The sequence below is a fragment of the Taurulus bubalis genome, assembly GCF_910589615.1.
Source record: "Taurulus bubalis genome assembly, chromosome: 1".
Classification (NCBI taxonomy): domain Eukaryota; kingdom Metazoa; phylum Chordata; class Actinopteri; order Perciformes; family Cottidae; genus Taurulus; species Taurulus bubalis.
The window spans coordinates 5,228,161-5,247,303 of NC_136589.1; the positions used below are offsets into that span (position 1 = coordinate 5,228,161).

Consider the following 19,143-nt stretch of genomic DNA (forward strand, 5'->3'; position numbering starts at 1 on the left):
TCAAGATTGTTTACGGAATTTCTAATAATTGACATGATGGTCTCTGCAATCTGGACAGATTTCCAGAAGCCCTTATTGATGTTTGCACGTGTTCCGGTTTAAATATGAATATGCGTGTGTGTCCTGTAGGTGAAGCCGTAGTAATGAGAGAAGGATGGTCGTCGTAGCGACTTATGTGATTACGCGGGGCCCATTTCTCTCGTATATACAATTTGCTTGTATCATTGTAAAAGTCACATGAGCTGTCTGTCTGTTCTGCTGCTGAAGCAGTGGCTGACATGGCCTTAATCTGTCTCTGTGCACTGCAAACAGCATCCCCACTCTCTCCGTCAAACGGAGAGCCTGCTGTATTTATGTTGGCTCCATGCTCCCTGTCTTGCTTGAGCCTCGAGAACCACACCGAGTTGTCTAGTCACTGCCCTGACCTCCACTCGGGTCGCCTAACCAATGGTTATGCAGCGCTACTAACTAAAACACTGTCCATGTTTATTTACCTTGTGGTAGCTCATCGATCAGTACCCGTAGTTCAACAGGCTTTTACCTTGGAGTGTAAGAGGAGGGCTGTCGTCGTCTGGAGAGGAGTTTTTGCGAGAAAAAAGACAACGCGCATTATTTTTAGAAAGTCTGCAATGTGTTTTGGAATGAAGGGGTAGTGAACGTTGTCATGGCAACTGTTAAGTGATGGCGGTCCAGAGTCGTATATGTGTGTGTGTGCATGTGTGCATTTGTTTCATATGAAGGAGGAACGTGAGACATTGCAATGCTCAATCCCTCACTCATCCTAAATCCTCAGTGAGAAGTGGACAATGACGATGCGTGCAGACTATTAAGGTTTTCAGTCTGCAGCACAAGTCTGCCAAGCAACAGTGGGAATGAGCGGTCTGTCACTTCCCACTTGAAGTACAACCCGTTAAAGGATACCATAGGATTCATTTTTTTTTCTGATTGTCAATCAAAATCACATGAAAAGCAATATCATTTTAAATCTTTAAAAAAAACGTCACAAATAGCCTATACTGTTTTATTATTCTGTAATTTCCCAAAACAGCTGGACACTGTAGTTTTTAGCAAATATAACTCAAACCAGAGTAAATTGTGTGTTTCTTCAGGACTATTTTCAGCCGTGGATTAATACACATTTGGTGTTTTACAGTTTACACATGAGGCGATTCAACTGCATTTTTCGCCTATCTCATGCGAGTCTATAGAACATATACAATTCTATTTTACTCTCTGCAGCCATCAACACAGGTCACATAACAACATGCTATTTGCACCAGAAGTGCATTTCAATGCTTCAAGTCTACTTTCTTCAATTTTATTCCTGCACCTACAGTGATTGTGTATGTGGTTCTGAGCACTGCCAAAACGCGGGTGACCTGCAGTCAATACTGTGCCTGAATGCATCTTGTGTAGATGCAGATGGAGGACTGAAACTGCTGCTCTGCTTTTGCTACGGGGGCTGTGTAGACATTATGTAAATGTCCTGCACAACCTGGTGTGTTGCATTAGATTACTCTTCTACACACCTAATACTTGGATATAATGATGAAGCAATTTATACATGAGATTTTGTGATTAAATAAAGTAAGGCCCCTGTGAAACACATTGTCTCCCAACTTTACAAAACAATCTCAACAGATTGAAAAAAATTGAGAACAATTTCGTGAGTAGCTAAATAAATTAAATAGATCCTTAACATGGTCAGGGATTATTTTACTATCTCATCTTTTGTCAACATGGACAAAAAGTCTGTCCAGTGCTTGCATGGCTACTAAATGTAAAGAGTAAGATAAAAAAAAGTTCAAAATGATGAACAGAATTGCAACTACTTTGATCCAAAATCTTATGTAAATACTAAACAACACCAATTTATTCAGCAACATTTGCATGCTGAAACGAGCCCATATGGGAGTGACAATATGTTTGCTGCAGGAAGCAGAGACATGTTCTATTCTAAGCAACTGGCAGACGAGCGACAGGCCACACACTCAGAGGAATTCACCTTTCACTGAGAAGCATGCTCTCGGCAGTTGCCACGGGTGACAGGGGAAATGTTCGGGACTTTTCTTTCGTAACTCGCAGCAACGAAGAAGCACTGCATATAATCCCAGGCATGTAATGCTGTTTTCTGACAAACCCTTTTGTTGCTGAAAAAATGGCGTCCATCCAGTCAGTATGATAAACTTACTGCAACATCTAGCATTGGCACTCTGGTGCTTCCACTAACGATGTGGTTCTTATAAAAGCAGATGCTCACACAAGTAATGGCCACATGCAGCATAAGATGTGGTTTCAGGGACCAATGAGGCCTGTATATGTACCAAGGCTTGCTCCGAGGCTAGTTTGTATGCAGCTACACTGCTTCCAACACTAAGATAACATGCACTGAATGAATTAGTCGCCTTTTCCCCGGCGCTGTGAAGTGAGGAAATAGTCTGATCAAAGGAATCACTGTCATCTGTAGTGCATTTTGGAAAACATACTTATTTTCTTTATTTCAGAGAGTTAGATGACAAGATTGATACTATTTCAATCGTCTCATCTAAATAATCACAATTTTCAGAATTCAAACTATTTCTTTGAATTGTCCAATATTAATCCTAAACCAGTAATGTGTGCAATATAGCCTTTTTCTACATTTCCTGAAGGCATCATGTGCACATTCACTCTTGCACTACAACTAACCACATGCAATGTGACTCACTCTCTTCAAACCCTTCACCATAGACCACAGTAGAGGAGAGCAATAAGGAGTTCATGGCACAAGATGAGTGGATTGAGCTGAATTAATTTTTATTTCAGATCACAGCACTAAACTTTTGACAGATGAAAACTCATTGACAACACAGCTGACAGAGATCAATCTCAAATGCAGTCTTTCCTTTAACCTCAACCTTCTTGAAGATATAACAACCCACATTTACAGCAGGCTCACATACTGTGTGAAATAAAGCACTTATGATACACACATTTCATAACCAAGAGTGAGAAGCAGTGGACATGTCTGGAAAGCTAATGTACCTCCAAATAGACCTCGGGTGGCCAAGCCAACAGCATATGAACAGACATGACAGGATACAATAAAAGCATGAAAATGGACAATCCCTCCTTGCATGGACATTAGAGCTAAGAATGACCTAATACGTTTTATTTTGTATTTTTCAAAGGAAAGTACGTTTAATGATCTGTGAAACCCACAGGGCACGTTGGTAGTTCACAGACAGACATTTTGAGATGCTCTTTAAAGTTTATTTTTCCAAATAGATTCTTCTTCATGATTCTCTGCACTGACCACTCTTGCTCTGCTGCCAGCTTTCATCTCTTTTATACAGCACGAGAAACAGTTAGATTCCATGTGCAATGTAGCAAATAGATTTAATATTATGCATAATATGTCATCAGTCAATCTGAAAACAATGTATATCACAGGCCTATGATTTTGTGGTTACTGTTAATCTAACATGTTCAAATGTAAGAGAAACCCAATATAAGTTAATGGCACTGGATAAATAACTTTCAAAGATTGTATTGAGCTTGGTCATACATCTTATATGAACTGAAAAAATATTGATTGAAATCAACAACAAGGCACCAAAAAGGACGCAATACAAAACATCTTAAAGAAGTGACGGAACTGCTGTGATGTAAACACACAGTAAGATGGCTTAGTGGTGAGCTCGACTGATCTTGACCTTGAAATTAAAGTAATTATCTGCTTGTTCCAGAGCTTTTGATCATATCACATGGTGTTCATCAGCTGAGGAAGTTTGCTCAGTTGCCACTGATGTGATAACGGTACAACTTTCTATTGTTCTGGACATCTTTAGGACTTCCATGGTGCTGCACAAGTTACAACATTATAGTTTACTCTTAAAAGTTTCGGAAAAAGCAAGCAAGTGGACCTTGGGTAGAGATTGTTTTATCAACATGAATAAACTATAAAGCATGGAGAAAAAAGTCAACAACTTGCACTAATATAGTATAAAGTTTGACCAGGACCATGTCCATGAAAACTGAACAAACTAAACTGCAGTTGAAGACCATGAGATATAGTCAAAAGCTCCAGAAAAAGGCAGTAATGGAGGATGTTGTTTGAAGCTGTTGTTTGAAAATGTTTTGGTCAATATCTTAGTGGAATGAGCTTACTGCGTATCTGATGACGAACACAATTAACTAGCCACTGCCTGTTTACTACTCTGGGTTGTTTTTCCTGATTGTTGTTGTTGTTGTTGTGTTTTCATCTCTTTGATGTTTCTCCGCCCTTCAGTTTTGGGTCCATGCAGCATATTTTAGGCCATGCTGGATTGTTTGTTCAAGGCACAGCAAGAGACATGAATAACAAACTACCATCAGTTTACATTCAGGAGCAAACATAACTTGTATCCCTCCACAAGGAAATCAAACTTGGAAACACAAAGACTGACAATGACATTAGCACATGTGAAACTTGACCTTATGGTTAAGGATAGAAATGCATACCTCATTTATACATGCATGCAAAAATGAAATAAAAAAAAATCCTCTCAAGAGACTCCACGGTATATTTTTCAAAATATGCTGCAATTTATAATAAAAAACAATTTCCTTTCTTTCTAAGAATTAGATAAGAGGATAATATACCATGCTCATATGTGAAAGTGGTATCGATCTACTCATCTAACTCTCGGCAAGAAAATGAACTAGCATATACAAAATGTTGAACTATACCTTTTAAAATAAATTGGATCACATACACAGTCAAAATAGAGAATACTCTGATTAAGACGGGACAGCTCTGCAGATCCTTAAACAACCTCCAGTCGCCCCCGACCCAAAGCACAATATCAATGACACCAAAAATACTGTAGCAAAAATAGCAACCTTAAATTGATAATAGTTACAACAAGCTTCAGGTACAGTCAAGCTGCTTGTGCCTCCTTGTTGAGAGTGTACATATATTACAGTACATCTCCGAGTTACATTCGGCCCTCCGTCTGTCTGCGCTCTCACTGCAGATGGCTTCACAACTAGCTGCCCTCACCCTCAGCCTCCCTGAGCTCTGCGTCCGAGGAACCAGATATCACCCGGGCCCAGACCACTCTGTCAGTCTGCCGGGGCAAGCCTGCTCACACCACCCACACTGATAGGAACTTTCACCTCCACTCATGTCCAAGTGGCACAGCATGGAGAGAGTATCTCTGATAGCAACCCAAAGGCAATTTCACCCCGGACACTTTCGTTACTTTAAACCGTTTTAACTTGCAAATGAAGTCACAGAAGAAGTTGCGATCCCTGTCATGTAGCATCCAATAGTTTAACTGAAATAATCTGTATATTTAGGGTTGTATGGTCAGTAGAGATTGGTGTTTTTATCCATGAGACAAGTTCAGGAGATGTTTTAGCAAACTGCTGTCTATACATTTATAGTGACGTTCACATGGATCCTGCGCCTGCATTCTTTCCTCTTCTGGTTCTCCATCAAGCCCAGTCTGGTCTCAGGGTCTGAGGCAACGCAGTTGGACTCTGAGGTCAGAAGCGAAAATGCAGCATTGCAGCATTTAGCAATCTGTGTTCCCCAGGTGAGGACACGTGGGCTCAGCTCGGGGGGATTTGGTGTTACTGGAAGCCTACGGGGCTGTCCATGAGAGGGCTGGAGAAGTAGGGGTCTGGGGGGTCTTGGAGGTCAGTCTCATGGGTCTGGGCGTGGCCTTCATCACAACGCTCTTCCTCCGCCACGCCGTGGCTTGAGCTTTGGGAGCTGGCCATGGTACCGTAGCTGTGGTGGGCCGGGGACGGCATGGGAGTCAAAGCCAGCTCTGGCTCCAGCAACACAGACGCCACAAACAGCTGAAAGAGGAAGATCAACATATAGTTAATGATGGCGTCACACAGTAAATCCCTCGATTCACAGGGAGTACATTAGATACAAGCATGTTTTATGTTTTGTACTTGGGTTTGTTTACCCACCCTACACTTAAGTCATGCACCAATAAGATCTTAACACTTCATTATAAGTCTGAGTCTGCACATCCTGGATCCAGTCTACAAACAATTAAAATAGCAATTATCCTAAATCAAGGTTTGGACATATTTAACCTATGCGCTTTTAAGGATCATGCAGTGTTTTGACTCAGTGATGGATGCAATATGCAGATCAAAAATGTATTCTTTGACAGCAAAGATTTTCTTTGGATTATTTACCTGACACCTCATAAATGCAACACTGTTCAGCAGCTGACTCTCAAATCTCAGATGTCAGAGCTTCCCACCAGGACAGTAAATGCACTAATGTAACTTTTACACAAATAAAACTATAACTATTAACATATATATGATCCTGTAAGATATGTTTAATGGTGTACTGTCAGACTAATAATAGAAATACGAGCCACTGTACACTAGAAGCAGTTGTGGGTGTTACAGTACTCCTGTCTCCATCAGTAAACGTCTCCTCTGCTGGCTGATCAGACATCTGAAACAAAAGATTCATTGAGTATTAGTGCGTCTTAAGCTGCTATGGTATGGTTTATCTCTGTGTGGGTTATGGCGGAGCTGACCTGATAGCTTGTTGACTTGTCTGGTTGCTTCCTAAGGCACAAGCGAAAGAGGGAAAAGGCAATACAGGACAGCAGGGACACTAAGGTGAAGAGGGTGATGGGATGAACTGGACCTGTGACAGTGAGGGGCAAGAAATTACAACTTAACAATGCTATATTGTACGCTCACAATACAATAAAAGTCACAGACACTGTAACAGGATACACATGGAAGTGATTAAGTACCTAATCTGAGCATTGAGAAGAAGAGCAGCCAGAACATGCAGAGGATGGGGGCCAGGATGACCTGGCTGATGGCCGCTCTGTGGATCCGTTGGCTGAGTTTAGTGGGAACGTATGCGTAGTAGATGTTGTAGCGGTCAACCATGTGCTTCAGAATCACATAGAGCAGACCTACAGGGGCAGGGGAAACACTTTCAAATATCCAAAACACTGCAGCATTCTTTGGAAGATCGACGGCGGTATTGTTGATTTGAGGCGGAACGACAGCACACTGGTGATAACTATTTCATTCTATTTATTTACTATTGCACAATTCAAACAATAAAATAAACAATTAAACAAACATAACAGAGATAAATGAATATCACAGTGCAGGAAGAGGCAAAAAGCCAACTGGGCTTATTTGAAGCCTCCACCTATATCATATTTAAAATTTGACAAAATTACAAACATAAAATGAAATATGCATAAGACAGACAACAAAAGAAAAGAAATAAATAATGTAATTAATTAATTAATTTGCTGTTCTCCAAACGTCCACTGAACCCCACACACAACCGTAAGAGCCCCAAACACTGAATATGATGCTCAATGTAACTTGAATGCAATGTGCAATTATATTATTGGGACATGGCTACAGAATGACCTGATTTAAAACTACAAAAAGAAAAATATGTCTTAAATATACGTTCATTTTTCAAATGTATAATTATCCCAGGTAGCTCTAGCAGGTGTCCTTTGTTTTTGTGTTTCCACCCAGTGAGGTTAAACTCAACCAATGACCTTATCTGCCTAAAAGAAAATTAAATAATATGAGACACAGACCAGCAGGCCAGTGTGTATGAAAGGGCCGGTTCTCACTAGTATTTGACTGCAGTGGCAAATAGACGCTTGGTGAGCTCTGGGCAGAGACAGGAGCAGAGTGGGCGTCTGGCTCACAACTCACTGTGTCTGGGTGTCTGGGACTACAGCAGCAAATTCACACAGTCTGCATCGGACTGGCAGGCAGTGGAGGAGAGTGAGGTTACAGCACGAGGGGAGACGACACATGCACACACAAGACTAAGAGGGAAGGCGATGGGACGGTAAAGAAAGACAGAAGGTGACAAGGAAGAAGAGGTAGATGAGGAGGTATGTTGCTCACCAAAGGGCGTAATGATGGGACATGTGATGCTGTAGGTCATACTGACTGCAAAGATACACATGGTCCAGGCGTACTCCAGGCCAAACTGGAACTCATAAGCCTGGCTCTGCATGTGAAAACACAAACACAGTAAGATTTTTAAAACACAATCGTATGTGCCTTCAATAAAAATACTGGGATAAACTAAAAGATAAGGCTCAGCTGACCCGTTTGACATGAATGCGCTCAGCCTGGGACTTGGCAAAGCAGAGGCGGAGGGCATACACTGTCAGTGCTGGGATACGAAGCAGCTCCATAGATGTGCCAATCAGACTGGATGTAATCACATAGTTCACAAAGAATGCTCCGTTGTCAGGAAGAAACACACACCTGCACCAAGAAAACAAAGAAGCTGAGTAATGTCTTCTTAGGAGTCGTGATACTATTTGTACGTTTCACTTGAACAGAACGAGTTATCTTACTGGAATTTGACCTCCTTCTCATCCAAGAAGTTGACGTCAAAGAGCCATGTGAAGAACAGGTCCAGACTACAGACAGAAAGAAATAAGAACAATAAATCTAAAAACTGTGTAAAATCAAATGAATTTTGTGAGAAAAAGAATAAAAGCAGAAGTTAAATGTTCATGTTGTCTGTTGTGGATATGCTGTGAGTGTACCTGGACAGACCAAGTGAGGGCAGGATGATGACCATGAAGACCAGCAGGAAAAAACACTTGTGCATCGTTACTTGGTTCTCACCGGTTCTGAGACATGAAAAGAATAACATGGGGATTGTAAGACCATCGTTATGCAATGCATATTTAGTTATGTAAAACATATCCACGCAGATCCTTTCAACACAGTCAATTCATAATGTGAAATAATGTAACGTAAAGTCAGCTGACTCGACATGTGAAGGACCGTTGGGTTCATTAGCACGAGCTACGCTTTTCACTCCACTGAACAGTTCATTTGCATTCGGTCCTTCGCACATCACGCCTGCACAACACGTTTGTGGGGGTGGTTATGTAAAGAAAGGTTGCTCATTGGTGCTGCGGGAGGTTGTCTCCTTATGCACAGTAGTTCTGCTCCTCCTCCTGCTAGTCCCCATGTGCCTTTCCCCTGCGCATGGGGACTACTGTGCATATCATTATCCTCACATGGAGATCTCTATGACAACCTGCCCAGAATAACAGTGCAGGGAGAGTGACAGAGAGAAGGAGGGAGGGAGTAAAAAGAAAAACATTATTGAGACGGGGGGGAATAAATGCTGAGAGTTGGGAGGAAGACGGGCAGCTCCACATGAAGGGTCTTGAAGAAGCAAAGGACAGGCATTTCCATTTCAGAGGAGAGAGATGGCGGATGGCTGGTGAGTACCTGGTCCAGTGGGACTCAAAGAAGGCTGAGTAGTAGACGATGAAAGGCAGGAGGACCGAAAACGCCCACAGCAGGAGGGTTGGGAAGAACTGGGTAATGACAGGGCTCTGGATTGGACAGCAAAATGATTTATTCATGAAAACGAAGAGAGTTCAAATGTAGCATTGAGGTCACACAGTTTAACTCGATCTCAAACTCTGACCTGCAGACTGTCCACAGGCCTTGTGACGTTGAACTTGTCCATTGTGTTGACGATGATGGCGGGAGTGGTGAGGAAGAACAGCAGCAGGAAGAGGAGGATATTGAGGAGGACGCATCGGAGCCACCAGTGAGATCCGCACACTGACAGGTTTTCCCTGGTGACGGCAGAAATAATGAGCGTCAACACACACAATCATCCAGCAGGACAGACAGGACATTAAAAACACCACTCTCTCCCTGACAAGGCTGCGCTGTATGTATTGACATAAGCCTGAAATAGCCAGCTCAGTTGCCTCTCGGATGCGAGTTGGTGAGCGTGTCTCCACTGCACTGGACTGGAGAGCGGGTTGGGAACAGCACACTTCAACGCTCAGTTTTAATGAAGGAACAAAAGTACCTGCTCAAGCCCACAGCCTGCTCCAGAAAACACAAACACACTGCAGCCAATCAGGCGTGAAGCACAAACAGTGAGCAATACCATGTCTTTGGTTAATATCTTATACATATGCATCACTCACTTGTTACATAATCTCACTGGGACTGCTGCATTTATTCCCCCAGATAAGAGACATGGCTTGTAGCTAATTCAATCATAGATAGGGAATGCCTTTGAATTGTTTTTGAGATCTGCTACAAACAAGAAAAAATATACTGATGAACTTAAATGTTGCTGTTGGTTAATTTCATTTTCTAAAAGAACAGCACAGAGGTCAATGGGATAAGAAATAAGAATAGTATTGTGAATGTAGACATGCAGATTTGTGTACCTTTTGTCTAAATAAAAACATTCTTTAAGGGCCATCATCACAAGCTAATGTTGCGTTAGCAAAATTACAGCCCATAAAACATTGGTTTAAACTCTAGCCACAATCCAGGGGTTTCCAAAGATACCAATATGTCAAGATGAATTACAGGGAAACGTGTCTAAATGATGTACTAGTGGCTATTACACGCAAAATATGTGTCTGCTCCAGTTTCCTCCCACAGTCCAAAGAAACATGCAGGTTTGGTCATTAGATTGCTTTTACTTTAAGTTTGAATGTGAGTGTGAATGGTTGTCTGTCAGTGAACCAATGCATGCTGGGAAAGGTTATAGCTCCCTGCAACCATGCACAGAATACATATAATGGATGGGTGGATTTCTGACTTGCTACAAAAGTAGTAGATGGTGTCAGTGTGGAAAATGTTGACTTTGCTACTAAGTGAGTTCCAGTAATGTCAGTATTTACCAGATGATGTCACTAGGAGCAGGTGCGTAGTTGACCCCCCACTTTTGCGACTGCACCACAGTGGTGATGCTGGACTGCTGGGGTCTGCGGCGGCAGCGTACACAACCGTAGTCCTTCACAATGCTGGGAGACAAGACAAGATATACAAAACGAGATCTGCATCAGTACTCAGTAATGTCTGCTTTCATGCCACTTCGTGAATGTTATGCTTGCTCCCCGATGTGACGGAGTTTATCTGATGAAAGGACCTGACAAACATAAACCCTGATGTCATGCTATTGTTTACTCACACAGCTGTCATCCTCTCATCACGAAAAGTCACAAAGGCAATGCCGAGCCTCTTCATGGTGATGCGGTTCTTCTCAGCGTTAAACTCGTCTGTCCGCTTTTCTTCTAACTCGCTGTAGTACTGTTCTGCATCCACCTGCAGATACAAGTTAGAGCACACATTACTCACTGCATCTTTCTTTCTCAGAAAGATCCTTAGATTCACAGTGGCAGGATATCTTGTTGCTGCATGTTGCTATTTCTGGATTGCAGTGCCATCCAGTGGTAGCATACTTTCTGTGCAGCACAACTGAGCTGCAAGTCGATACAAGCGGTCGCCCAGTAATCCCAATCATGCTGATAAAAGTACCTTTTCAAAGCCACAGATGTCGCAGCAGAATATCTGAGCACATGGATGGGTCTTGATCATGATCCTCCCTTCCTTTTGGGCCTTTGTGGCAAAATACAGCCTGCCTTTCATTGCCTTGCGTCTGCAAAACAAAGCGTCCTCAGACAAGAGCCTCACAATGATCCCACACTGTGTCGGTCCAATCTGGAGCAGCTACTGTACCTCTCTAAGTCCAGCCTCATCAGCTTGTGGACATCAAAGCAGAATCGGATATCAGTGACAGTACAGCTGGGGTAGGCCTCACTAGTGAATGGAGCGAAAGGAGTTCATCATCATGAAGGCGATGAGATTGTACATGGACACTGGTCTTGTGACATTAATGAAACAAAAGGAGAGGATTTAACTTAACAATGAAAAAGAGAAGAAAACATGTGTACTGGAAGTGTTTGATGAGGAGTCCTGGGTCAGAGATCTCTCTTGGTATGGAGGTAATCATCAGTGTCCTGGCTACCTGAAACACATAATGTAATCACCATGAGATACAATAAACTGAAGAAAAAATAACTGGCCATCTCAAGAGCTAGGTATTAGCCACACTAGCGGCGTGGCTCTATGGATGGCAATGCGGGTCTGTTGGTTCATCACGTTCAGACAGAAATATGTTAACTACTACATGAACAAAGTAAGTGCATACATTCATTGTCACTAGAGGATGAGTTCTAATGACTATGGTGATCCTTTTTTGACTTTTTTGTAATGCTTCCAACAGGTTGACCTTTGTGCTCCAGCGTGAAACTAAAACTCCTGGATAGATTTCCAGGAAATTTTGAACACACATTTATGTTCTCCTCAGATTGAATTGTAATCACTTTGGTGACCCATTCACTTTTCATCTATTGCAACCATCATAATCTAATTCATGAGCGAATGACCTTCCATCCAGCCGCAGCTGTATTTTATGTTTAGCCCTAATTAGCATGCTAACACGCTAGACTAGAGGAATGGACTTAATAAAATGGATATTTTTGGAGCATAAAAATGTCCAGGCCTAAATGTTTAAACAGTACGACGTGGTGGTGTCAGACCTTCTCATCTTCTCGGTTCTCCAGCCGTATCAAGTGGTGAGCCATACACATCAACGTGATGATGAAGTAGACCAGAGCCAAGATGCTGTGGAGCCACAGAAAGCTGTCCCTATGAGGCACAAAAAGTGTTTCAACAAATATAGATATGGTTCTGCGCTATTTCATGAGATTTGATGTCATTCAGAAACTTACTTTGCACTAACATTAGCCAGTGTTGTTCTTCCAAAGTTTTCAGGACTGTCTCCTGTAGAGATAATGAAACATGACAGAGAGCGACCCATTTAAAATGTCTAATGACAAAAAGGAAACCCCGCCTCTTTTGTCTGTAGGCTGAGGCAACAATGAAGCAATGTTACTATTCAGAAAAAAAACTTTCCATCCAATTTAATGACATCTTTCTCATCTCAATGAAATTTCACACAAAATTCAAACATCACAGTCATGCCTAACTCTGGTGTTTTAAGTCAGGCACCCTTTGTTTGCGGTTACCATGGCAGCCTGACATTGGGTGTTGGTTTATTTAACGGCTACGCTGACACACTGGTTCAACTGGTTCATCAGATGATAGCCAGCAGTAATAAAAAAGTGTCTGTGGACAGCCCAGCTCTTCGTAGACCCCTGACTCCGGCCTTCATCCAAAATAAGCACACAACTGCCAAAAGGCATTTCTGCTGCTAGTTAGCAGCTAATTGTCTGCACTATCCCACCCCTCACACCTACATGTGTATGTTAAGAGGAAAAAAAAACACTTTCTATTCCTAAAATCCTCAGCTTGATGCTATAAACTCCCATTTGATGATGCAGCCATTGTGTATATACATAATAGTTTGACTTCATAATCTTGTTTTATGGGTCATTTTAAGCTGCAATTACCTTTTGAGTTGATTTCAGCTTTGATACAATTTCATGTATTTTTTAGAAACTCAGCTTTACCACAGATTGTTTTAGGCTAAACGTTCAGTGCATTTAACTAATACATCATTTGCCCCTGTGTGGCCTGGCTTCTCTCCCTGCGAGATGCCTCATATGACTCTCCTGAGGTTAAGGATATCGCTCGGCCCGCAAGACCATAATCGAAAGACAAACATACCCAGGAGGTTCCCAGAAAAGTTGACCGGCAGGATTATGGCCAAAGACAGCAGGCAAACCACTGTCATGAGCAGGATGATGTGGCGCTGGAAAGACAGGTATGTGACGGCGTCGATGCCACATTTGCTACGGATCTCCTCATCCCTGCAGAGACAGAGATGGGAAACTTTCAGAATCCCTGAATCACATATCTGACAGACCAAAACGCTCCATGCCACATGTCAAAAAGAGAGATTGTTCTTGAGGTGTCAATAATGGAATTTCCACACATGTGCAATCTCAGCTGTATATGTATGCAGCTCTGTCTACTGCCAGGACAAATGGGCCTACAGCTTATTTCTCATCATGAGTAAAACTGTGGCACCACTACTTTAGCTGTGGTTTCCAGGCGGGAGGTTCAGGAAAACCCAGTCACAAAATAGAACAAAAAGAAAAGCATGAACAAAATGAAATGAAGAAAAGAGGGGCATGCTGGTCACATGGCGGCCCACACATCGCGAACTCTCAGGGTGGGTTTGCACTTTCCTAGGGTGAGCCACTGGCACGGGAGCTAAAAACAGAAGCACCCAAACTCCACCATAATACTATGGAAACCATGGGCACCGTGGAAATCATCTTTTCTACAGGCCTACATCTGTAGTGTGTAGTCAGACTGGAGCAAGAGCAAATATTCAACGGGAAACCACGGCACCCGCGGTCGCATGAGCCCAGACTCGTTTGTTTTTGCTGCTAAATGACATATAACAAGAGACTTTACATTTGCCGGTGACATCAGCTTTGAAGATAGAGGGCCAATAAAAGGATAGAAGCTAGGATGAGAGGGTGAAAATAATTACAAGGGCAACAGCTTTGTGTACTTACTTCATATGGTAAAGCGATGACAGCCATGAGCAGAAGCCCTGGAAAGAGAGAAGTATCGTAAAACATCCCATGGATTAGTTATTAAAGATAATAGATGACATATGTATACAATTCTGTGCACACCACATCTGGCTGCTTGCAAGCATCCACTATTTGCATAGTAATAAGGTCTGCAGTGGCACAGAGGGGGAGATTTAATAGGTCTAGCCTGGAGCAGTAACTACTTTACTGCAGCCTCAGCCTTGAGTAGGCAGGGCGATGACTCCAGTCTGACTCTTTGTCTTACACCGTTATACACATGCAGGGAGTGACCTCAGTCTATCACACAGGTGTCATGGAGTCACACAGTCCAGCTGAGTAATGAGTCAATCTTTCCTCTTCCAACAGTTGATGCAATGCCATCTTAGACAAGTGTACTTATTTGTAGAAGTGCAGCAGGCTGCATTTTTAGATATCGTTGGTAAATTAACTGTGACTCCTTGTTATGAGTACTGTAAATACATGAGAACATGATCAGAAAGACTAGACAGCCCATCATCAGTGGTATTGTTAATGAAAGTGTTTCTTTCATACATTTACCACAACGCCGACTGTTTTATATTTGATCAGTCTTTCAGTCTCCTCAAATGCTATGTACGGCTATTTACACATCTGGCTAACAAGGAGCAACATTAGCGTTCATTCAGAGTTGTGTTTGTGTCCCTCTGGCGACTCTGAGTCCAATATTCACTCTCCTTTTAGCTCTAGTCTCAATCAATGTTCCACTAGCAGGTTGCTAACTTTGAGAGTGGAGCTTGAGGCGCTGTCAAACCAAAACAATGAGCTACAAGCAAGAACGAACGCTCCCATGGAGCTAAAAGAAACTGCAGAGTTGGGAACTCATTCTCTGTTGTCTCATCTCTATCTGTGATCTCTTTCCCATTACATGTAGTTATTTAATAGATTAGTAATGAAAAACCACACTCAGAGGTCAACTTAGTGCAGTGCATGTTTGATCACATAAAATAGACAAATATTCTATTAGGTAGGAAATGCATTCAATATTTTTGTGGGAACTTAAGGACACATGTGTTTTGTTGAGAGAGCCGGTGTGTGGGCGTTTGTTTAGGATGAATATTACTTTTAAATTATGTTTAAGGGGTTCCTTGTTGCTTTTAGGAGCTAATGAAAAACGCTCAGCCAACAACACAAAACTCACCATGTCCTTGGTCTCAGAGTCGGAGGGGCTGGACTCTGAAGGAGACTTCTCTTTCTCACTTGGTTCTCCATAAAACAGGGATGTGAGACTGAAAAGACGAGCGAAGAAATAGCAAGATTATCATTTTGATTGTGGCCTGGCACGACCTTATCAATGCATCTAATATTGAATAAGTCAGTGCTGTAACAGTAAAGGCATAATGTAACTGCTCCAGACGGTCCCACGGTCTCAAACTCTATACACAAAGAAGACATAAAACACATTCAGTGTGGTCGAATCTAATACAGCCAGTGTGATGATTGAATTTGTAGATATTGTTCTCTGGGCCGTATCAATGACAGTTCAACATTGTGTCAAATTCAGCAGCATAATTGAATCAGTGCCAGAGAGGACCGTTTGGAAAAACACACAGCTGCTGTTGCCCTTGGGTGCTTTAAAGCCGCTGCCGGCCAGGCAGAAGTAAGCGAGCCCGTACTCTACTGAAGAGGCGACTCAGGCCAGGCAGAGGACAACTGCTGCAGACTCACGCCGACGGCTGGATGGACCTTGACTCATTTTGTATCCTTAAAAGGAATATGGTAATTTTAGTATGGTAAATTGTTTAAAGGATAAGCCTGGTGATAAGCCTTTTGTTTTCTTACCGTCAGAACATCTAATGAAAACGCCAAAAACAACAGTGAACCATATCGTAGCCTAACAGTTAATTAATTAGTAGTTATCTTTTTGTGGGGTTTGTGGACAGTGAGTAAAATACAGACTAACGCCAGCCTTACAGCCTTGTCCTCAACGTTTTTTATCAAGGTGAAATTGACAAACATTGGCTGGTGTATGCCACTGGTTCAGTCCTCTTTATTTTATATTTCTGCAAATTTAACATATAATGGTTTTAGGAATGTCAATCAGGACAAAACAAGCAATTTGTTTCCAAAATGAGTTGGATCCAATATGGAAATATGTATTAGTTGTGTCCCTAATTTTAAGAGTGAGAAGACCATTCATCCAACCACTCTCTGTTTACATGTACTCTATGTGTGTGTGTGTCTGATCTGTGTTAACACTTTATTATTTTACTACCAAATACGTGAATACTTTGCAAACAGTTGCATTTATCATTCCAATAGCACCACATAAGCATTAGAAGCAAAGGCAGAGTAGCTCTTTGCAGTACTTCGCCTCCTACGCAATACCATTACTACCCAGCAGAGGGAGCTGGAGGCCTCATGGTCAGGACTCGAGAGGTTCCACTGAAAATCCTAAAATGTTGCCATGGCTCACAAACCAGACGTGTATCAGGATTCACCTGTCATTCTCCATCAGCAGAGCCAGGCGGCCATAGTCCCATGCGGCCTTCCTCAGACAGGAGAAGATGAGCAACAGGATCTAAAACACAGAAACAGAACGTGAGCATGAAGCTGCTGAGAATCCGATTTACACACTCGCACACGCCGCTCATCTGCTCTGGGCCTTCTCCAAGAACCTTTCCATACTGCTCGGTGTGAAAGCTGTGGCCTGTTGCTGCATGTTCATAAGGAGCCTAGACCTAATAGACAGGTTCAAAATGCAGCAGCAATAATGAGCCATCGTCTTTCTTTAGAGTGGTACGTGGTTGTCTTGGAAACTACCAGAAACAGGTCAGCATGCACACACGAACACATGCTGTGCACTACTGCCAAATGAGTGTGGTCAACAGCGAGAATACATATGAATAGAATCTATTCCAACACAATAGTGAATTCATGCTTAATAGTTCTGGTTAAATTTAAAGAGCATAACTGTGCGACGACGGATGAATGTTGACAAATGCAAATCACAGCATTAAATCATGAATTAATTAGAGTTTAGAAGACATTTGGTGTCGTGGACAAGGATGACAGCGATGTTAATAAGAAAAAAGCCCCCATTAATGATTCATTCTTTAGTGATCGAGAGCTCCGCATAGACAATCAAGGCAGACTTGACTAAGGCGAGTAGCTGAATAATGAGCGTGTGTTCACATTAACAGTCAGGGTCCAAACTCCCTCTTTGAATAAGAATCTCTCCATTATCTCGCTCTTTTCCCGGTGTCTGTCCCCACCCTGTTGTTTTAGTTTGTTTGGTCTTCATGCGTGGGCATGCTCTCCTTAAGTCCCACAGATGATTCATTCTTATTCTGTATGATGATGGAATTGTTGCAGAGGCGTGCTTCCGTCACCTGGGGGGGGAAGCACGCCTTGACTCATGCTCGTCATTAAGAGACAGCAGCGACCCTCTGTGTTGTCTTGACAACTAGGCAGCGATAAAATGAGCCAATTAAAACACAGAGGTGGCAGATTGAGAGTGATATCAGTGCAGAGATCAAGCTTGACAAGGCCTGACAGCCTATTTTTATCTGGAGACAGGAGGAAAATATGCAATTATGATTGTGTACACACTGTATTATACTATGTGAGGCGGGAATTGAAAGGTGCAGATTGAATTTAAATTTGATATCTATGGCATGCACATAATGTGTGCATTTGTGTGTCATACATAACGAGATCCAAAAGCCTAGACATAACAAAATAATCCAAGATGTTTTGCAAGGCAATGGCTTAATTTAAAGTTTGGTAAATACAGCCCATTTATAATGGCACATCCAATTTTATATGGAGGAAACCCATGCAGGGGAGAAACTGCATGCAACCTCCAGACAGAAAAGCCCCAGCTGTGTGGCCCCAGGGCATCGTTTTTGTGAGGCGTCAGTGCTAATCACTTCACCACCAAGGACTGGAAATGACATGTGTCACAGTTTACATTTGTAGCCATCAAGTTGTGAAGTATGTTAGCTGATCGTACTTAAAGGTAGACTATGAGGGGCTTTTTAGTGATCGTGGTTAGCACTGTCCCTCAAAGCAAGAGGGGCCTGGGTTTGATCCCGGACTAGCTATAGTCTGTGCGGAGTTTGCATTTTCTCTCCCAGTGTTAGCGTGAGAATGTTGTCCGTCTCTATGTGTCCTGAGATAGTCTGCCGATCTGTCCAAGGTGTACCTTGCTTTGGCCCAATGTCAGCATTACACTAAATATGATAGGTGGTTACATTTAAAGGATGAGTGGGTGTGAGTCAGTACCATCCAGAGCACGACATTGATGGCGAGGACCGTGGGCACTCCTCCAAACGGCAGACCCTGGAGGACACTGCTGCGGGAGTGCGAGCGGTAGCATCTGTCCGCAGTGCTGTTGTCTTCCCCAAAAGAATCCAGGAAGCTGAGAACATCCAGCTCCACACCTGTCCCCTCCACAGGGGGCGCTCTTGTCCCCAACAGCTCAGAGTGCGCCATCAGCACTGGACCATACCTGAAGAAAAGACAAAGCTACAAAGAAAGTGATCATTAGCTAAGTTGTTATCTTTGGCTGTTTTCTTTTTAACCGTTGATACACACCTGTTGAAGCTCTGGGATGCTTGGGCTTTACACAGTTATGCATAGTGTCATCACATTGGGTTATGATAATCAATACAATTTCTCTAATAGTACAATGATCACTTGTGATAGTGACGTTGTGATTGTCTAAGCTATTGCTACTTAGCATAAGAAGTCAGCAAACTGAATCCGTAATGGAGTTAATAGGACAATATTGTTTAAAGTT

At 42.4% G+C, this 19,143-nt stretch overlaps 1 protein-coding gene across 1 annotated transcript; it reads right to left on the bottom strand.

Moving 5' to 3' along the window:
* Positions 1 to 5,598: 5,598 nt before the first annotated feature.
* On the bottom strand, positions 5,599 to 18,848 carry tmem63c (transmembrane protein 63C; the record flags this gene model as incomplete). The annotated part of the gene is made up of 22 exons (XM_079217884.1): positions 18,627 to 18,848; positions 16,841 to 16,920; positions 15,541 to 15,628; positions 14,343 to 14,380; positions 13,483 to 13,625; positions 12,585 to 12,636; positions 12,393 to 12,501; positions 11,745 to 11,818; positions 11,530 to 11,610; positions 11,329 to 11,449; positions 10,982 to 11,115; positions 10,692 to 10,814; positions 9,464 to 9,617; positions 9,262 to 9,368; positions 8,562 to 8,648; positions 8,367 to 8,432; positions 8,112 to 8,274; positions 7,906 to 8,011; positions 6,765 to 6,932; positions 6,540 to 6,652; positions 6,380 to 6,454; positions 5,599 to 5,829 (listed from the first exon to the last, which is right to left on the bottom strand). Exons 1-22 carry the CDS (start codon positions 18,834 to 18,836, stop codon positions 5,599 to 5,601), a joined length of 2,523 nt encoding a protein of 840 aa, XP_079074010.1. The 5' UTR covers positions 18,837 to 18,848.
* Positions 18,849 to 19,143: the final 295 nt, after the last annotated feature.